Source organism: Halichoerus grypus, chromosome 6 (assembly GCF_964656455.1).
Source record: "Halichoerus grypus chromosome 6, mHalGry1.hap1.1, whole genome shotgun sequence".
Taxonomy (NCBI): Eukaryota; Metazoa; Chordata; class Mammalia; order Carnivora; family Phocidae; genus Halichoerus; species Halichoerus grypus.
In genome coordinates this window covers 155,049,960-155,070,340 of record NC_135717.1, presented here as the reverse complement: position 1 = coordinate 155,070,340, position 20,381 = coordinate 155,049,960, and the positions used below count along the sequence as shown (strand labels likewise).

General features: G+C 37.1%; 1 protein-coding gene across 1 annotated transcript in view; it reads right to left on the bottom strand.

The window, feature by feature from the left end:
• CFAP54 (cilia and flagella associated protein 54) overlaps positions 1-20,381 on the bottom strand; it is a 291,059-nt gene that overhangs the window by 104,639 nt on the left and 166,039 nt on the right. The window contains exons 42-47 of the mRNA XM_078076438.1: positions 19,744-19,831; positions 19,230-19,439; positions 14,655-14,721; positions 12,664-12,846; positions 10,180-10,266; positions 5,703-5,825 (exon numbers count right to left, since the gene is read on the bottom strand). Of these exons, the coding sequence (XP_077932564.1) occupies positions 5,703-5,825; positions 10,180-10,266; positions 12,664-12,846; positions 14,655-14,721; positions 19,230-19,439; positions 19,744-19,831 (758 nt within the window). The remainder of the gene's footprint in view (positions 1-5,702; positions 5,826-10,179; positions 10,267-12,663; positions 12,847-14,654; positions 14,722-19,229; positions 19,440-19,743; positions 19,832-20,381) is intronic.

The following is a 20,381-nucleotide window of genomic DNA, read 5'->3' as shown; positions in this document are numbered from 1 at the left end:
CCAGACTTATCCAAAAGAAGAGAGAAAGGACCCAAATTAATAAAATTATGAATGAAAGGGGAGAGATCACAACTAACACCAAGGAAGTAGAAACAATTATTAGAAATTATTATCAACAACTATATGCCAATAAACTGAGCAATCTGGATGAAATGGAGGCCTTCCTGGAAACCTATAAGCTGCCAAGACTGAAACAGGAAGAAATTGACAACCTGAATGGGTCAATAACCAGTGACGAGATTGAAGCGGTGATCAAAAACCTCCCAAAAAACAAGAGTCCAGGGCCTGATGGATTCCCTGGGGAGTTCTACCAAACATTCAAAGAAGAAATAATACCTATTTTACTGAAGCTGTTTCAAAAAATAGAAACAGAAGGAAAACTTCCAAACTCATTCTATGAGGCCAGCATTACCTTAATCCCCAAACCAGGCAAAGACCCCATCAAAAAGGAGAATTTCAGACCGATATCCCTGATGAATATGGATTCCAAAATCCTCGACAAAATCCTAGCTCATAGGATCCAACAATACATTAAAAGGATCATCCACCACAACCAAGTGGGATTTATCCCAGGGATGCAAGGGTGGTTCAACATTCGCAAATCAATCAATGTGACAGAACACATTAATAAGAGGAGGGAGAAGAACCATATGGTCCTCTCAATTGATGCAGAAAAAGCATTCGACAAAATATAACATCCTTTCCTGATTAAAACTCTCCAGAGTATAGGGATAGAGGGAACATTCCTCAAGTTCATAAAATCCATCTATGAAAAACCCACAGTGAATATCATCCTCAATGGGGAAAAGCTGAGAGCCTTTCCCTTAAGATCAGGAACACGTCAAGGATGCCCACTATTGCCACTATTGTTCAACATAGTACTAGAAGTCCTAGCAACAGCAATCAGACAACAAAAAGAAAAAAAAGGTATTCATATTGGCAAAGAAGAAGTCAAACTCTCTCTTTTCGAAGACATGATACTTTATGTGGAAAACCCAAAAGACTTCACCCCCAAATTACTAGAACTCATACAACAATTCAGTAATGTGGCAGGATACAAAATCAATGCACAGAAATCAGTTGCTTTCTTATACACTAACAACGCAACTGTAGAGAGAGAAATTAGAGAAACGATTCCATTTACAATAGCACCAAAAACCATAAGATTCCTCAGAATAAACCTAACCAAAGAGGAAAGGATCTATACTCTAGGAACTACAAAACACTCATGAAAGAAATTGAAGAAGACACAAAAAGATGGAAAAATATTCCATGCTCATGGATCAGAAGAATAAACATTGTTAAAATGTCTATGCTACCCAGAGCAATCTATACCTTCAATGCCATCCCGATCAAAATTCCAATGACATTTTTCAAAGTGCTGGAACAAACAATCCTAAAATTTGTATGGAATCAGAAAAGACCCCGAATCGCCAAGGACATGTTGAAAAAGAAAAACAAAGCTGGGGGCATCACGTTGCCCAATTTCAAGCTATATTACAAAGCTGTGATCACCAAGGCAGCATGGTACTGGCACAAAAACAGACATATAGACCAATGGAACAGAATAGAGAACCCAGATATGGACCCTCAACTCTGTGGTCAAATAATCTTTGACAAAGCAGGAAAAACATGCAATGGCAAAAAGATAGTCTCTTCAATAAATGGTGCTGGGAAAATTGGACAGCCACATGCAGAAGAATGAAACTCGACCATTCTCTGACACCATTCACAAAGATAAACTCAAAGTGGATGAAAGACCTCAATGTGAGACAGGAATCCATCCAAATCCTAGAGGAGAACACAGGCAGTAACCTCTTTGACATCGCCCACAGCAACTTCATTCAAGATACATCTCCAAAAGCTAGTGAAACAAAAGCAAAAATGAACTTTTGGGACTTCATCAAGATAAAAAGCTTCTGCACAGCAAAGGAAACAGTCAACAAAACAAAGAGGCAACCCACTGAATGGGAGAAGATATTTGCAAATGACACTACAGATAAAGGGCTGGTATCCAAGATCTATAAAGAACTTCTCAAACTCAACACCCAAAAAACAAATAATCAAGTCAAAAAGTGGGCAGAAGAGATGAACAGACACTTCTCTGAAGAATACATACAAATGGCTAACAGACACATGAAAAAATGTTCACCATCATTAGCCATCAGGGAAATTCAAATCAAAACCACACTGAGATACCACCTTACACCAGTTAGAATGGCCAAAATGAACAGGGAAAGAAACAACAAATGTTGGAGAGGTTGTGGAGAAAGGGGAACCCTCTTACACTGTTGGTGGGAATGCAAGTTGGTACAGCCACTTTGGAAAACAGTGTGGAGGTTCCTCAAAAATTTAAAAATAGAGCTACCCTATGACCCAGCAATTGCACTACTGGGTATTTACCCCAAAGACACAGATGTAGTGAAAAGAAGGACCATGTGCACCCCAATGTTCATAGCAGCAATGTCCGCAATAGCCAAACTGTGGAAAGAGCTGAGATGCCCTTCAACAGATGAATGGATAAAGAAGATGTGGTCCGTATATACAACGGAATATTACTCAGCCATCAGAAAGGATGAATACCCAACTTTTACATCAACATGGATGGGACTGGAGGAGATTATGCTAAGTGAAATAAGTCAAGCAGAGAAAGTCAATTACCATATGGTTTCACTTATTTGTGGAATATAAGGAATAGCATGGAGGACATTAAGAGAAGGAAGGGAAAAATGAGGGGGGGGAATTGGAGGGAGAGATGAACCATGAGAGACTATGGACTCTGAGAAACAAACAGGGTTTTGAGGGGGGGATTGGTTAGCCCGGTGATGGGTATTAAGGAGGGTACGTACTTCATGGAGCACTGGGTGTTATACAAAAACAATGGATTGTGGATCACCACATCAAAAACTAATAATGTACTGTATGGTGACTAACATAACATAATAAAATTTTAAAAAAATAGAAATAAAAATAAAAAATAAAAAAAGAGAAAAAATAAAAATAAAAATAAAAATAAATAAAATTGAAAAAAAAGAGTTTCTTAAGAAGCCTGTGAAAAGTCAAATAGTAATCTGTAAGACTTTTTCAGTTACTTCTTTTACAACTAAAATCTAATTAATTAATCCTTTCTTTAAACAACTAGCCCCCAGCCTAATAACATTGGCACCTATTTTAATTATAAACCCTGAATGCATTTCCTCTTTTAATTACACTTTTTAAATTCCCAATTGAAGCTGGAAAGCTTCAAATTAACTTTGAGAACATAAAATTTAAAGTCACAATCTATTGAAAGACAATTCACACACACTTTTCTCTTATGAAAACTGGTTAATAAAAATGAAGTTTGGAATTCACCTGTAAAAATTAGTTTCAGCCTGTTTGCTTTGGTGAAAGCAATGAGCATTAAAAACTCTTTCTTGTAAAACAAAAACAAAAACAAAAACAAACAACAACAAAACAAAAACAAAAAACAAACACCTAAAAACCAAAAAGCAACTTTCTCTTGTTTCTCATTCTAACCAATTGGTTCCTCTTTCCTTCTCATTTTCCTGGACTCTAAATGTGGATGACCCTAAGGTTCAGTCCTCTGACTTCTATTTTTCTCTCTCTGCCCCAGCTGATTTCATCCAGTCCCATGATTTTAAATCTCTATGCTAATGCTCCCAAAATTTACTAGGATCCATCTCCACCAGGGAGACCACTTTTCACTCCTTTCACCAATATTACCCCAACCATTGTCATGTCTAACTCAGATTATTTGCAAAGACCTTCTAACTGGTTTCCCTATTTATACCCATGTTCATCCACAGTCTATTCTCCAAACAGCAAGCAAAGTAGTCCTTTGAAAAGTAATTCCTATCCTGTCACTCCTCTGCTCAAAATTCTATAAGTTTCCCATCTTACTTAGAGTAAACTCCTGCTCCTCACCAAGCCCCATGAGGTCTGATATGACCGTAGCCCCTGAGTCCCACCATCCGCTCCTCCTCTCTGTTTTACCAGCCTCACTTGGCCTCCTTGGTTTTCCTCAACCACATTTTGCAGGCATCCCCCTCAGGGCCTTTGCCCTTGCACTTCCTCCTAGTTGGAAGGTTGGTCCCTCAAATCTTTCACCCTCAAAACTCCCTTATAAGGGATACTTCAAGCCACTTTGAATAAAACTCACTGCTTTGATCACTCTCTGTCCCCTCAGCTCAGCTTGACTGTCCCTCATAGTACATCATCACCTGACATATATTTATGTGCTTAATATGTTTATTGTTTGTCTTCTTCACTGGACTGTCCAATAGTAACATGCTCCCAAAAAGGCAATAACTCCATTTATCTTTTTACTGGTCTATCCCCATGGCTAAAATAGTGCCTGTTATTCAGTAAGCATTCAATAAAATATTTAAATGAGTTAAAATATAATTTTAATAACAAAATGCAAATCATTTACAATAGGGAAAGGCTGTTGGCTGAGAAGCAAGCAAGAAAACACTGTTCATTTAACCCAGGTAAGAAGATGAGTTAGTTCATGCCAAAAAAATGAGCAAAAAACTAACTCTTTTCTCTCTAGATAGAGAGATATAGAAAGAGACAGAGATAGGGATGTATATACATACACACACAGATGTATCCTATTGCCTACTGAATGTCCCTCTTAGGCTTATTTCTAGATAACCTCACACTTACCCTGGTACAACAAATTATAATGCTGTATCAGTCATACTGAGAATTAAGCAGTGACATTTTAGGGGAGTACACTGAAGTAATGAATGCATTGTATGTATATTTAATGTCAGCTTCTGCAAGTAATTTTCAAGACTAATAGCCTATTCCCCAGCTTCTTCTAGGCCTTCCAAATTTGAATCCCACCAGTATGTACTGTCTGTCAGTCTCATTCCTCACGCATACCGTCTTCCCCAGGAAACTGACTTGTTACCTCCTATTTCCTTTTTTTTTTTTTTTTTTTTTTTTTTTTTTTTTTTTTTTTTTAAAGATTTTATTTATTTATTCATGAGAGACAGAGAGAGAGAGAGGCAGAGGGAGAAGCAGGCTCCCAAGGAGCAGAGAGCCCGATGCAGGACTCGATCCCAGGACCCTGGGATCATGACCTGAGCCGAAGGCAGACACTTAACCATCTGAGCCACCCAGGTGCCCTTCCTATTTCCTTTATTGCTAGATCACAAGGGTCCAAGCGTCTGCAAGATGGCTCAGTGATTCTCATGAAACCCAAAACAAGAAAATAAGAGCTCACTCTGATTTAAATATAAATGCCAGTATTCATTTGCAAGGATGTTTCAAGGATCTCATTTACAAATACAATTTGAACAATGCATGTTTAACATTCTAGCATAAAGTATATAAATCAAAATATCCAAATAAAACATGAGAAGAGACTGTTTTGACTAACAACATTAACCAGAAATTATCAGATTAGATGCCAAAGTCTAAAGAGGTAGTGGCTGATGTGTCCCCTGAGACCGTCTGTAACATAGAGATCATAAAAATTGACTCCAATGCCGTACTCCCCCACATGACACCCTTCCCTTCCAGACGAATGAAACCTTGTAAGAGCCTATGGTTAGATAACAAGGCTTAACAAAGAGGTTTGCAGTACCAGAGACTTGTAAATACACTTTTGTGGAAGCATTCCCTAAATTTGAAGAATGTAGCCTTCAAAAAGGTAAAGAAATGGCTTTGAATCAGAGCAGCAGATTTACCTTCACTTTTCCAGGAGGCTTACAGCCAGAGGGTACCGAGGAAGGCATGTTTTTTCCATAAAAAATCTGGGATATCTCATAAAAGGCTTCAGAAAAAAATCTTAAATCTGTAAGGACCTGAATCTTTAAAGGAAAGAAAAAAAATGAGATTTTAATTAAATAATTTGTTTTACTTACAAAATAAAAATTTTAGAGAACAATCATCAACTTTCTGAGATCCAAAATTTCTGCTTAATATAATTGGTAATGCCTTATAAATTAATGCTTGGTAAACACAGTGGATGGAGAAGTATGTGTTTGTGTATAAGCTAGTTTACATGTGCAATGGACCAGGAAACTAATAAACAACAGCAGGCAACTGTTCAGAACAATGGACATTTGTCAGATGTGTCTTACTTCATCAGAGCAAACACAAAAATATGACAGGCATAGAAGAGTTAAAAAAAATAATTGAATTTATTTTTTGTTCCCATGGTGAACTATGGTTTAAAAGAAAAACAAAACAAAAACACTCCTGATGTTCTCTAATACTCTGAGGAAAGTCAAACCAACCAGATGAACTCTATAATGTATCAACATAGAGACAACTATTCGTTTTGTCATCCATAATTAATGCCACTGTCAGTTTTAAAGACATATCCTTAAAGTTAATCAGTTGGTAACTATAAATTGTACATGGCTTATTTTGAATATTACCCAGCAGGACTTTCAATCAGGAAATTATGGGAAGAGAAGTTCCAGAACAAAAATCATTCATTCAACGTGTTTATTGGGCACTTCCACCAAGCCCTCTTGGGTGTTACAATCCTTCCCAGATGTGTATTGAGCTAATTTAAGTGATACACGAAGATATACACAGTATAAGGGATAAAGGCTACTGACAAAAATGCTACTTTCAGAGCTCCAGTCAAGAAGGACTTCTCTGAGAAGACATTCAAGAGAAAATTGGGGAATGACATGAAAGAGAGACATGTGAAAATCTGCTGAGAGATCTCAAGTACAAAGGTCATGTGGCCTTTATATATATATATATAATATATATAATACAGACACATACACTTATTATCTCTTTTCCTTTAAGTACTACCATAGCAATCTTAAGAGCATATAATTTTTTTAAATTTTATTTTTATTATGTTATGTTAGTTATCATACATTACATCATTAGTTTTTGATGTAGTACTCCATGATTCATTGTTTGCGTGTAACACCCAGTGCTCCGTGCAATAAAGAGCATATAAATTTTAAAGAAATAAAAAGGTAAGTTAGGAGGAAATAGGATGTGATGATAGCATGAAAATAAAGCATAAAAGGTTAGGAGAATATTTGCAATGGGGAAGAGAAAACTCTGCTTGTCTACTGAGTTGCACACTTTGGTTCTTGCCTAAAATACCTTGGGCTCTAATCTCCCCAGTGCCATATAATATCCAAGTAGGCATTAGTGGAGCTCTTTTAGACTTCTAGCTGAACACTTTCTCATTATCCCTTGGAGGAAATGCTGTGTGAGGTTTGTCTCCACTGATCTTGGCTATGAGACACCTCTACACGAACTACCTGTAACCTCTAAGGCTACCTCTGTTTCCGTTTATCCTACTAATCTGGCCATTTGAAAAAGCAATGGTGATAACAATGAACATGTATTTTCAGAAATGACCAACAGTGTGAACATAAACAAGCCAGATGGATAAAAGAACTACCCTTAAATCAACCCTTCACATGCACAAATACAGAACCATCAGTGGCCTTCCCAGGAATGCTGGATATTTTGAGACTAATAAATCTTTCAAGATGTTGGCAGTTCTAAAGTGAAGCCAGACCGGCTGATCATAAAGAGGTCTGAAAGCTTTCCCTGAAAGACACTAGTGCACAACAGAAACTTAACAGCGTGATCTATTGCTGTTTGACTTGTCAGAAAGCATTGTTTGCTGTTTCCTGACTATGACTTTTCTCTCTTCCCACTCACTGACCCCGGTTTACTTCAGAAAGGTCAGGCAAACTCTACTCAAACAGGTTCTCATTTCTCCCTCTGTGTGATGCATCAGTTGCCCTTTTTCATTGCTTCTGTCAAAACCCTGGTTGGGTGTTTCTGTTCTACTATTGCCAATAAGATGCCACTTCCGACTCACTCTGCTCCTGACACTGTTGCCATGATACATCTGATCGTGTCCTTCTTCGGACCAAGATTCTGCAATTCATCCCACCTCTCAACCCAAGGCTGCAGTCTAGAGTCCACAGTTCTTCACGGGCTTTTAAGCTACCCTAGTACAAAAAGTTGCCAAGTGCTAACAATCCAATAAAACACGGTCATTTAATCAAAAACTTTGTTCCAGATTATATCTTTTAGTGCCTCTCTGGATCTCCTTCTGACACGTTACTAATGGTCACTGCAACCCTTCCTTGCTTCTCCGGCCTCTAAATGACAGACCAGAACAAAACAGCTACCCAATTCTGATTCCATAGTCTCCTCATTTCTCTCACTGTTCAGCCTCCACATTATGCCTTAGTTTGGAATTCAAGACTGGGCCCCGCTGTTCATGGACATCATGGACCACAACATGGATCTCTGGTATTCTCATATTATGTTCTCCCTCCTCAAAACCTCCTCTCTGTTTTCACTGAACCACCCCTGCCCCCTTAACAAGTCCATACTGTCTCATCTCTATATGTTTCACACTATTACCTGCCAAGAATGTTCCTTTCTTCCTCTCTCCTGCTCAGTTAGTTCTGCTTTCTTCACTAAATCTTACCTACTTAGTAAAACCGAGAGACCCAAAGCCATTTTCCCTCTTTCAAACTCCAGGAGACAATGCTCATGATACTCATTTGGAAATGATCAAGGGATAGATGCACGTGTTATTGTCTTATGTATATGTCCTGTCTTTCTTCCCTTATTTTCACTTCCTTATAAGCAAGGACCATGGGTTACATTTCTTTGATTAGTTACGAACATGGTGCTTTCACATAGGAGATACTCAATAAATGTTGTTTCAGAGGTAAAGCAATAAATATTTACCAAGGATCTTCTAGATGAGTTCCCACTAAACACTATGGAAAGTGTGGACAGTAGGCACTTGATAAGTGTCTATAGATTTTAAAATCAATTCAATAATTAATTACCGAGTATCGATATATGAATTTATTATTCAAGATACAATCAATAGGGGACTAAAAGATGAATAAGATTCAGGCCCTAACCTCGGGAATTTTGCAATCTTGAACAGAACACTGTTTTTAAAAAAGAGAGAGGGAAGTTATATGTAGTTTATAAAAAAGTGTTACTGGAAATCAAAAAGCAGGAGAACTCTTAAGAGTTCAGGAAGTGAGAAAGAGTGATCCAGAAATTTTCATGGCTGACAAAAAGTTATTTATTCCTGAGTTAAAATATATCCTCTTAATAGCACCAGAATTCCTCTTAGGGAAGGTACTGTTTTTATTTAGAAATAGAATGTTATGGACTCTTTGGGTCTTAGGCTGAAGTCAGCTATAGTGGGACTATCTGCACCATGGAAACTGAAAATGCTACAAATCAGGGCTTTTTTTTTTAGAGTGAGGTGTGAAACACTTATCAGCACACAGCTGATTAAGCCATGGGATGGGAGGCAAAAGCATGAGATGTTGGCTAAGAAATATTTTAAACCCAGAGATGCCAAATAGTCTATTTTAAATTGTTTGCTTTTCCTCAACTTAAATTTTCCTGTGTTCCAAATTTTCACTAAATCCAGTATGAAAATAAAGGCCTTAGGTGAATGTGTTGTGTATGTTTATGTGTAAGTGAGTGAGTGAGTGTGTGTGTGTGTGTGTGTGTGTATAGAATGTGGATTAGGACTGAACTCCATATTCAAGATGAGGAGGTGCAGAACAGGGAGCAAATCTGCTGGATGTTGAGATGATCCATGTGCAAAAGGAATTCAACAGAAGTGAGAGACTGTGACCATAGCTAACTAGGAAAAGGGCAGAGAAAATGAGGTGCTTGAGGTTCCCAGTCCACATGGGGTTCAAGCCAACTGTACATGGATCTTGAAGACAGAGAGCCTCACCTGACTTCTAGGTTACAGAATTAGTTATAATTTAGCATCTGTGTGTTTTGTCACTTCAATTGCCCGTACAATGAAAACTTCTCACATATTATGATATACATAAAGACCCTTAGCAAAAAGTTCACAGGAACTTCAGAAAACAGACTCACTAGTTTCCACCAGGAAACCAATATTCCAGAAGAGGTGATTTCCAGGCTGATTGAACGAGCCTTGTTCCCACATGTCGCTGTTCCTCACTTTACTGTGGCCCAAGCATAAAACGAGCTAACGATTCTAACTAGCTCCCTCTCATACCTTATTATAATAATGGGCATGTTTTTTTAATATCAGCACAACACCATATTATTATCAGCTTATTATTATGAGTATTAGAACCAAATTAATTTGACAGTATCTTTACAGTTCAAGAATATCAAATATCTTAAAAGTTTGTCACATACCTTGAGGATCCTTGCTTCTAGATTTCTGACGAGGTCTTGGCAAATTCCAGACACAAAATATTGGTACAATGCAAGGAGAGGCAGAATCTACCAATGGGAAAAACATTTTTTTAATCTAAAACATGTTTTATCAAGTTAATAACCTAATAATAAAATGTAGCCAAATATTAATGTGGGAGATGTTACATAAAACAGCAATTGATTCTGCCATGCTAAGAGACTAAACTATTTAGCTAAGTGAAATGATCTGCCTAGCATATGCTTCGTAATTTTATGAGAACTTAAAAGTGCCATCAGGGGGACTTGTAGATGCCACCTGGTACCCCACACCTAGGTTTCAAATCCCTTCAAGCATGGAAGAGTGAAAATCCAATCAATTATCTTCCTTGAAAAAAATTAATTTAATATATATGTATGAATCACTGAGGCCTATAGAAACATTCTAGCAAATGAGCTATCAAATAACTGCAAAATTTAAAGCAAAGGAACTCCCATCCATGTCACCTACTCAGTCATGGAAGCTGCTATTTGTTTTCAACTGGAATATCTCTATCAGCAAAAGAATATTTAGAACATGCTCATTATGTATCAGGCACTGTTGAATGACAACAAAATCTAATGAGTCCTTGCTTTCACAGAGCACATATTCTATTGATGACCCAAGCTTACTCTTCACATAGTATTTTTATTTTCCTAGAATTAACCCCCAAAGTTCAACTCCTCTTGAAATCTCGTGGATATGGGTGAAGGCATACAAACTATCCATGCTGTGGTTGATCCAACCACTATCCGGCCAGAGTCAGGTGTTGAGGGAATAGGTGTTTGCCTAGAATTCTGAACAGTTTCCGATCTCAACTGAAAACCCAATTTTGGTTCCTACAACTGGGCCCTTCTCTACTAAAGGGAGATAGAGCAAGGAAGAGTATTGGGATCCCCATTATTTAGTAAACGATTTCCCATGATTCCACAGCAATGGGTCTCCCAGCAAGTTCTGTATGTGACAGCAGTCTCCTTACCCACTGGGCTTCTTCTGGAGAGTAGTGTGATACAAAATGGAAACTGTTTACATCTTGCAAGTTCAGCTAAGGAACCTCTAATTGTCAGTCAACTGGCAGCTACTAATAGCAACAGCTTTTTAAACGGTTTAGAACTGGTCTTAAATGATTTCAAACATAGTACATTTTTCTACAATTATGCACTACAACATAACACAATATCTTTTTCTACAATTAATGCAGCACAAAACAATAAGAGTTGGCTATTACCTTTGAGATTGCTTCTTTTCTTTAGTGAGAAATAAAAACACACCACTTTATTGCTGCCAATTGCTCAATTATTCAGAAAAATGTTCTCAATTTCTTAAGCTTCAGAGAAAAAAAGTCTCATTTCTTTTCCAGTGCAGTGATATGTATTATATATGAATATGACTAGGCAGCTAAAGGTTACCCAGAGGATAGAACTATTTTCTAAATCCAGAAATGAATCCCCTTAACAATGAGAGGAGTACCATTTTGTTATCTTTTCCTAATAAAAAATTTCTTGCCAAATATGCCAAGTGTTAAAAGCATTTATCAATCTCTTCACTTTAACACATGGCTTTATAATTTAACAATTCATATCAGGGGACAATAAATCTTTTAAATATAAAGAGAGAGTGAATTTAGAACAACAGAAAAGAAAATAATATATGAGGGGAAGAAGAAAGTAGGTATGAAAATTATGGAAAAAAAGGAAAGAACCAAAAAAAGAAAGAATAGGTATTAAGAAGCAAATATGGTGGGGGAGAGATACAAATGTAGAAGAAATAACATATAGGAAGAAAATAGGAAAATAGGAAATAAATAGGAAAAATAAAATAAAGGAGAAAAATATAAAATGACCAGAACATACTGATTTATTTTTTAAAAGCAACCAACTTCAAATTTATGACATATACTATGATTTATTTCCCCAAAGGAAGAGAATTGTATGAGGTTTTGAATGTCCTTGGATATTAAGAAGTATTTGTCTTTCATTTCACAGTTTGAATCTGTTGTTCACTTAGAACAGGGAGAAGACAAGAGACCAAAGATCAATTTATCTCCACAAAGAAATACTCTCATAGTTTGGGTACTGATATGACCTGCACGAGTTAATGCAGTGAGTTACATGTGCACTAGGTTCCTCTGTTTGAGACCAGGGAAATATTCTAATCAATTTCCCCAACTGTCTTAAGAAGGAAGAAAAGAGATAAAGTAATAGAGTAAAAAGGGAACAAAATCAAACAGACATTGACTTTGTATCCAAAATGCAGTGCAAATAATGATGTCAAAGAAGGAATATTAATTAATATATTTTATTTTGCAGTACAGGTAACAATCCTGAATCTAGAGTTTAAGAGTTAAACAAGACCAGCCAAGAGAACATTAGCAAAATTTGAAAGGTTTAAGGTAAGGCAAAAATACCACAGTGAATTAAAATTTGTTGATTTTACAAATAACTTACTATTAGATTTTGCTTAGCATAGTGTAGTTCACGTATAATGTAATACAGACTTGCGACTACAGAGCAAATGTCAGCCCTGTATCTGTCTGAGAAGAGCTCGATGCCTGGGAGAAGCTGACTGATTTCATACTGAGCATAGCAACGTTCAGCTTTGGGGTGTGGAAGTGTGGTTCTAAGCAAACCCTGAAAATGAAAACAGGTGAAATGAAGAGCTATAAATTGTATTTGCAACACTGAAACAAAAAGATAAGTATACGTATTACTTCCTAAAGTGCTTAGCATAAGCCTAGCACACTGTACCTTGTAATAAACGGTACTTATCATTAATATTATCATCATTACAGTTCCAAATGCTTCCATCATCACTCAAGATGGGCCTTTTAAATTCCATGGTAGTTGGATACTTATTATTTTCAGATGAAATTATCATTATATTATCATTTGTTGGAGTCAATTTTGTGTTGGACACTATTGGTAAATTCTTTATAAACACTACCTCATTTAATCCTCATTTAACCTACCTCTAGAAGGAAGGATTATTACCTCACAAATGATATAATTGAGGCTTAAACAATTAACTTATATGAGGTCACAGAGCTAATGGTGGAAGAAAGAAGATTCAAAGTCACATCTATTTAAATAAAAAAAAAAAAATCTATGCTCTTTCCACTATACCAACCTATAAGTTAACAAATGATTTCAGAGATAAAAGATGATTTCAGAAGTCTAAATCAAGCAGAGTTAATTCTGAATTTTTAACTGAATTAAGTAAAAAGATGAGTTGTTTAATTCTGCCAATATTTCTTAGGTAATTTATATGACCAACACTGTATTCGATGTTGGGAAACAAAATTGACACACAAAATCAAATTTTACATTTAGGAGTGTTTCTGATGTTATCCTAAATAATTAACATTAACTGATGACATGTAATACAAAATTATTTTAATGTATATTATCAGAAAAGAATTTTAATCAGATTGTTCATTAAAGTTATAAAGTACCTACTCTAAAATACTATGTAGCACTTGTTTAAATTTTTAATTTTACAAATCTGCTTTAAAATCATAAAAAAATTAAGATTTTTAAAATAAATCTTACCAGCTTTTATTTTAGGTGCAGTATTACTAAAAAATTATGCCCACAGTAAGCAAACATTTAATTTTTTAAATTGCTTATTTTCTACAACAACAGCATTATCTTCAAGAACAAGCAGTATCAGACAGTAAAGAATGCAATATAAGGAGTCAGTATCAGATTATTGTGCACTTTGCACTCTTGCCTCCTCCACCTCCTCTCTTTAAAGCACAGGCAAGAGGTGCATGGAGCATAAGAAAACTGAAAAGTCTGGCCTTACATCCAGACAAGGCTTTCCAGAGAGCTTATCTATCTAGATTTCATAAGCTATCAGAGGCCTCTGATACACAGAACAAGCGTGTCCACCCTTCAAGGTAAATAGAACCTTTAGTAGAGTGCAAAGGCCCCTGGCTACCTCCCTGTATCTCAAAATGTCTTATATTTCAGATAAAAGCTCTTTTCTTCTTCAATGAAGTCAAACCAAAATTCTAAGAGCTGACAACACTCTCTACTTCTGTAGTCTTCAACTTATTTCTTGCTTTCATTATATGGTATATTTCACATTGTGCAATCGAGCAAAACTTTATTTAGAGATGAGATAACCTAAGGCCACCATTTGGAGTTAAACAGACTGGCTTCACAGCTCATTAGCAACACAGTCTTACTAATGATGAGAGACTCAGTTTCCTTATCTGCAAACCTCCTTCCAGAGTCTAAAGGAGAGAGAGATTCTGCTGAATAGTCAAGGTAAAAATGCCACCTTCAGCTAGTGAAGGAAAGATGGACTCATGATATCTCATCAAGGTCCGTGCTATCTTCCTACCTATGAGTTTTTTGATTACGATAAACCACTGCACTTTTTTTTTTTCTGACTGAATGGTCACCACTGTCAGAAGATACACATAAAGTGTTACCTGAAAGAGTAATGCAGACAAAATGCAACAGTTCGTTCTCTTGTCAACCTCCGAGATCATAATAAATCTAAATAAGTATAACAAAAAAGAAATGGATTCATGGACAATTTTCCAATAATACATTTATATAAATACATCTATATAAATACACCTATATACATACATACATATATAAATACATACATATAAACACTCATAGATTTTCCAAAATTAAAATAGACTTTGTGATTCTAAAAGTGCTACACACTTATATAAGATCTAGAACACACAAAAAACATAAAACACAAAATGAAATATCACCGATAAGCCTACCACCTAAACATGATTACTGGTAACATTTTGGCTAATTTCCCGCTAGATTTTTTTCCATATATAGAAAATTTTTAATTTTCTCTACATATCAAGATACTGTGCATGTTTTTGCCCACCACACCCTATAGATAAGGGAAAAATGTACCTGGAAAAGTGAAAGAAAACTGTACCTCTACTCCTTCCATACTTTTTAAATTTCTCACATTACTCAAGTCTTTAAGATATCTGTCAGTGCTAACTAGGTATAAGACACTGTTCCATTGATCTGTGTGTCTGTTTTTGTGCCAGTACCAAACTGCCTTGCTGATGACAGCTTTGTAATCGAGCTTGAAGTCTGGCATTGTGATGCCACTAGTTTTGGTTTTCTTTTTCAACATTCCTTTGGCTATTCTGGGTCTTTTCTGGTTCCATACAAATTTTAGGATTATTTGTTCCAGCTCTGTGAAAAAAGTTGGTGATATTTTGATAGGGATTACACTGAATGTATAGATTGCTCTAGGTAGCAAAGACATTTTAACAATATATGTGCTTCCAATTCATCAGCATGGAATGTTTTTTCCATTTCTTTGTGTCTTCCTCAATTTCTTTCATGAGTATTCTAGTTTCTGAGTACAGATCTTATACCTCCTTGGTTAGGTTTATTCCTAGGTATCTTACGGTTTTTGATGCAATTGTAAATGGGATCAACTCCTTAATTTCTCTTTCTGTCTCACTGTTAGTGTATAGAAATGCAACTGATTTCTGTGCATTGATTTTATATCCTGCCACTTTGCTAAATTGCTGTATGAGTTCTAGTAATTTGGGGGTGGAGTCTTTTGGGTTTTTCACATAAAGTATCATGTCATCTGTGAAGAGTGAGTTTGACTTCTTCTTTGCCAATCTGAATGCCTTTCATTTATTTTTGTTGTCTGATTGCTGAGGCTAGGACTTCTAGTACTATGTTGAACACCAGTGGTGACAGTGGACATCCATGCCGTGTTCCTGACCTTAGGGGAAAAGCTCTCAGTTTTCCCCATTGAGAATGATATTTGCTATGGGTCTTTCATATACGGTTTTTTGATATTGAGGTATGTTCCCTCTATCCCTACACTGTGAAGAGTTTTAATCAAGAAAGGATGCTGTATTTTGTCAAATGCTTTTTCTGCATCTATTGAGAGGATCATATGGTTCTTGTCCTTTCTTCTTTTAATGTAGTGTATCATATTGATTGATTTGCAGATGTTGAACCACCCTTGCAGCCCAGGAATAAATCCCACTTGGTCGTGGTGAATAATCCTTTTAATGTACTGTTGGATTCTACTGGCTAGTATCTTGGTGAGAATTTTGGTATCTATGTTCATTAGGGATATTGGTCTGTAATTCTCCTTTTTGGTGGGTTCTTCGTCTGGCTTTGGAATCAAGGTAATGCTGGCCTCATAGAATGAGTTGGAAATTTTCCTTCCATTTCTATTTTTTGAAACAGCTTCAGAATAATAGGTATTAGTTCTTCTTTAAATGCTTGGTAGCATTCCCCTGGGAAGCCATCTGGCCCTGGACTCTTGTTTGATGGGAGATTTTTGATTATTGCTTCAATTTCCTTGCTGGTTATGGTTCTGTTCAGGTTTTCTATTTCTTCCTGTTTTAGTTTTGATAGTTTATATGTTTCTAGGGATGCATCCATTTCTTCCAGATTGCCTAATTTGTTGGCATATAGTTGCTCATAATATGTTCTTCTAACTGTTCGTATTTCTTCAGTGTTGGTTGTGATCTCTCCTCTTTCATTAATGATTATATTTATTTGGGCCCTTTCTCTTTTCTTTTTGATAAGTCTGGCCAGGGGTTTTCAATCTTATTAATTCTTTCGAAGAACCAACTCCTAGTTTCATTGATCTGTTCTATGTTCCTTTGGTTTCTGTTTCACTGATTTCTGTTCTAATCTTGATTAATTCTCTTCTACTGTTGGGTTTAGGCTTTATTTGCTATTCGTTCTCCAGCTCCCTTAGGTGTAAGGTTAGGTTGTGTATTTGAGACCTTCTTATTTCTTGCTACATACTTCCCTCTTAGGACTGACACACAGGTCAATAGAACAGAATAGAGACCCCAGAATGGACCTTCAACTCTGGTCAACTAATCTTTGACAAAGCAGGAAAGAATATCCAATGGAAAAAAGACAGTCTCTTCAACAAATGGTGTTGGAAAAATTGGACAGCCACATGCAGAAGAATGAAACTGGACCATTTTATTACACCATACACAAAAATAGACTCAAAATGGATTAAAGACCTAATTGTGTGACAAGAATCCATCAAAGCCTAGAGGAGAACACAGGCAGCAACCTCTGTGACCTCAGCCAGAGCAACCTCTTGCTAGACACATCTCCAAAGGCAAGGGAAACAAAGGTAAAAATGAACTATTGGGACTTCATCAAGATAAAAAGCTTCTGCACAGCAAAGGACACAGTCGACAAAACCAAAAGACCACTGACAGAATGGGAGAAGATACTGGCAAATGTCTTATCAGATAAAGGGCTCTTATCCAAAATCTATAAAGAACTTACCAAACTCAACACCCAAAGAACAAATAATCCAATCAAGAAATGGGCAGAAGACACGAACAGATATTTCTCCAAAGAAAACATACAAATAGCCAAAAGACACATGAAAAATGCTCCACATCACAATACAAATCAAAGCCACAGTGAGATACCACCTCACACCAGTGAGAATGGCTAAAATTAACAAGTCAGGAAATGACAGATGTTGGCAAGGATGTGGAGAAAGGGGAACCCTCCTACACTGTTGGTGGGAATGAAAGCTTGTACAGCCACTCTGGAAAACAGTAGGGAGGTTCTTCAAAAAGTTAAAAATAGAGCTACACCCTACGATCCAGCAATTGCACTAGTAGGTATTTACCCCAAAGATACAAATGTAGTGATCCAAAGGGGCGCCTGCACCCCAATGTTTATAGCAGCAATGTCCACAATAGCCAAAGTATGGAAAAAGTAGAGATGTCCATCAACAGATTAATGGATAAAGAAGATGTGGTATAAACACACACACACACACACACACACACACACACACACACACACACAATGGAATACTACTCAGCCATCAAAAAAATGAAACCTTGCCATTTGCAATGACATGGATGGAACTAGAGGGTATTATGCTAAGCGAAATAAGTCAATCAGAGAAAGACAATTATCATATGCTCTCACTCGTATGTGAAATTTAAGAAACAGAACAGAGGATCATAGGGGAAGAGAGGGAAAAATAAAACAAGACAAGCTAGAAAAGACCAGGAAAGAGATTCTTCCCTAGAGCCTTCAGAGGACAGTAAAACCCTCCCAAGGCACTGATTTTAGGACTTCTGACCCCCCAAACTGTAAGATAATAAATCTGTGTTGTTTTAAGCCACAAATTTTGTGGTAATTTGTTAGAACTAGGAAACTAATCAGTATGTGTTATGACCTAAATTATGCACCCACCCAAATTCATATGTTGGAGTCCTAACCCCCAATAACATCAGAATGTGACTACGATGGGGCCTTTAAAGAGGCAATTAGGTTATAATGAGGTTACTAGGGTGGGCCCTAATCCAACATGACTGATGTCCTTTTAAGAAGAGGAGATTAGGCCACAGACATGCACGGAGGGAAGACCACATAAGGACACAGCAGGAAGACAGCATCTACAAGGAGAGGCCTCAAAAGAAACCAAATCTGCCAACACCCTTATCTAAGAATTCAAGCCTCCAGAAACTGTGAGACAATAAATTCCCTACCAACTGGTCATTTGTTATGGCAACCCTAGCAAACTAATATAGTATGTCATGTAATTCTTGCCACCACAGTTTACAGATGAGAACACTGAGGCTCAGAGAGAATGAGCAGTGAGCCAAGGGTCCCAGAGTCAGTAGGAGATCCTCGAATTAGGCCCAGGTTGGCCTGCCTCCACACCGTTATTCTTGATCCCATACCAACTGTTCACTCACTCATTCGTTCATTCCACAAGTAGTAATTAAATGCCAACTCCATGCTAGACACTCAGGATACACTGGTGAACAAGCAAAGATTTGTGCCCATGTTGAGGCCCACATCCGGGGGTGGGGGTATAGGGAGAGGAGATGGCCATAGATAACAAACATCTCAAATAAGTAAACTGTATAGTTTTGTATGATATAGACATAGCTGTCCAAGAATCCCATGCGTCTGAGGCATGGCGCTCTACATGGCACAGTGGGCACCCCACAAAGGGAAGCTCACTCCATTGCCACACTCACTGTGCTATCTTTGCTGATATGACTGCTCCTTGCAAACATCCCCAAATGCCAACTTTTGACAGAAATTCCTCACTATAATCTTTGGAACCTGGAGGTGAATAGCTGTTGGTGGCATTGGTGAGCAAGGTACCAAACTCTTTCCACGTATACAGCACATCTTCTTTTTTGAATATGTCATCAAGAGCTTGACACCAACATCTAAAAGCAGCCCTAAAAGAGAAACAAAGCATCAGCAGCATGTTTTTCAAGATCGATGTTATTAAATCTATCTTCCAAAAGAGGAAGCAAATGCACTGAAGAAGTATTTTAATTGAAATGTTAGAGAATGAATCTGTACCATTTATTGCTCATAACTGTTTCTCTCAGGTAGCATTTGGTGAATAAAATGTAGCAATGGAATATTATCGAAGAACTAAAATTTATGAAAGACAATTTTTTCTTAATACTTAAAAATGCTTTCCAACAAACAACTAAAAAAAGTTTTCCCTTGTTCCATTGACTCCTAAAAATCTACCTTTTCTTTCCGGCAAAGACGAGAAGGCTTCCGAGTTCATGCAATGCCTGAACTTTGAGACTTCTTTGATGGCTGACTTGGAGAACATCTGTATTTTAGTCAAGTAGAAGAACAAATGTCAGTTCATAGAAAAGAACTTCCTCATACTCTCAAGAATATTTAAACTGCATCATTCCTTAACTGTGTAGATAAGCAAACTGCAACTAATACTGCCTTCACAGGTCTCCTGATACATATACAGAAAGAGAGCAAATGATATTCTACCTGAACATAGTGGAGGAAGAGATTAGATCTAAGAGATAGGAAATGTGGAGAGAGTGGAATAAGAGTCAGGCAGGGGGAGGTGGTGTCCAAGAGAAATTCAGAAGAGGCGTGCTAGGGAGAAAGGGCGGGTGTATATGGACATGACGTGGGTGGCTGGACTATGGTTTTCTTGGGAGTGTGAAGAAGGAGATAGTGGTAGGGTTATGGAGGCGTCTAAATGCCTGATGGAGAAATGTGGACGTTATTCTATAGCAGATGGGAAGCCTCAAAGCATTTGATGGGATAAGATCAGAGCTTATCAGATTTTTCCTTTACCCAAATGCAAAAAGAAGCACATCTTTAACAGCAACTGAGGTTTTGTTTTGTTTTGTTTT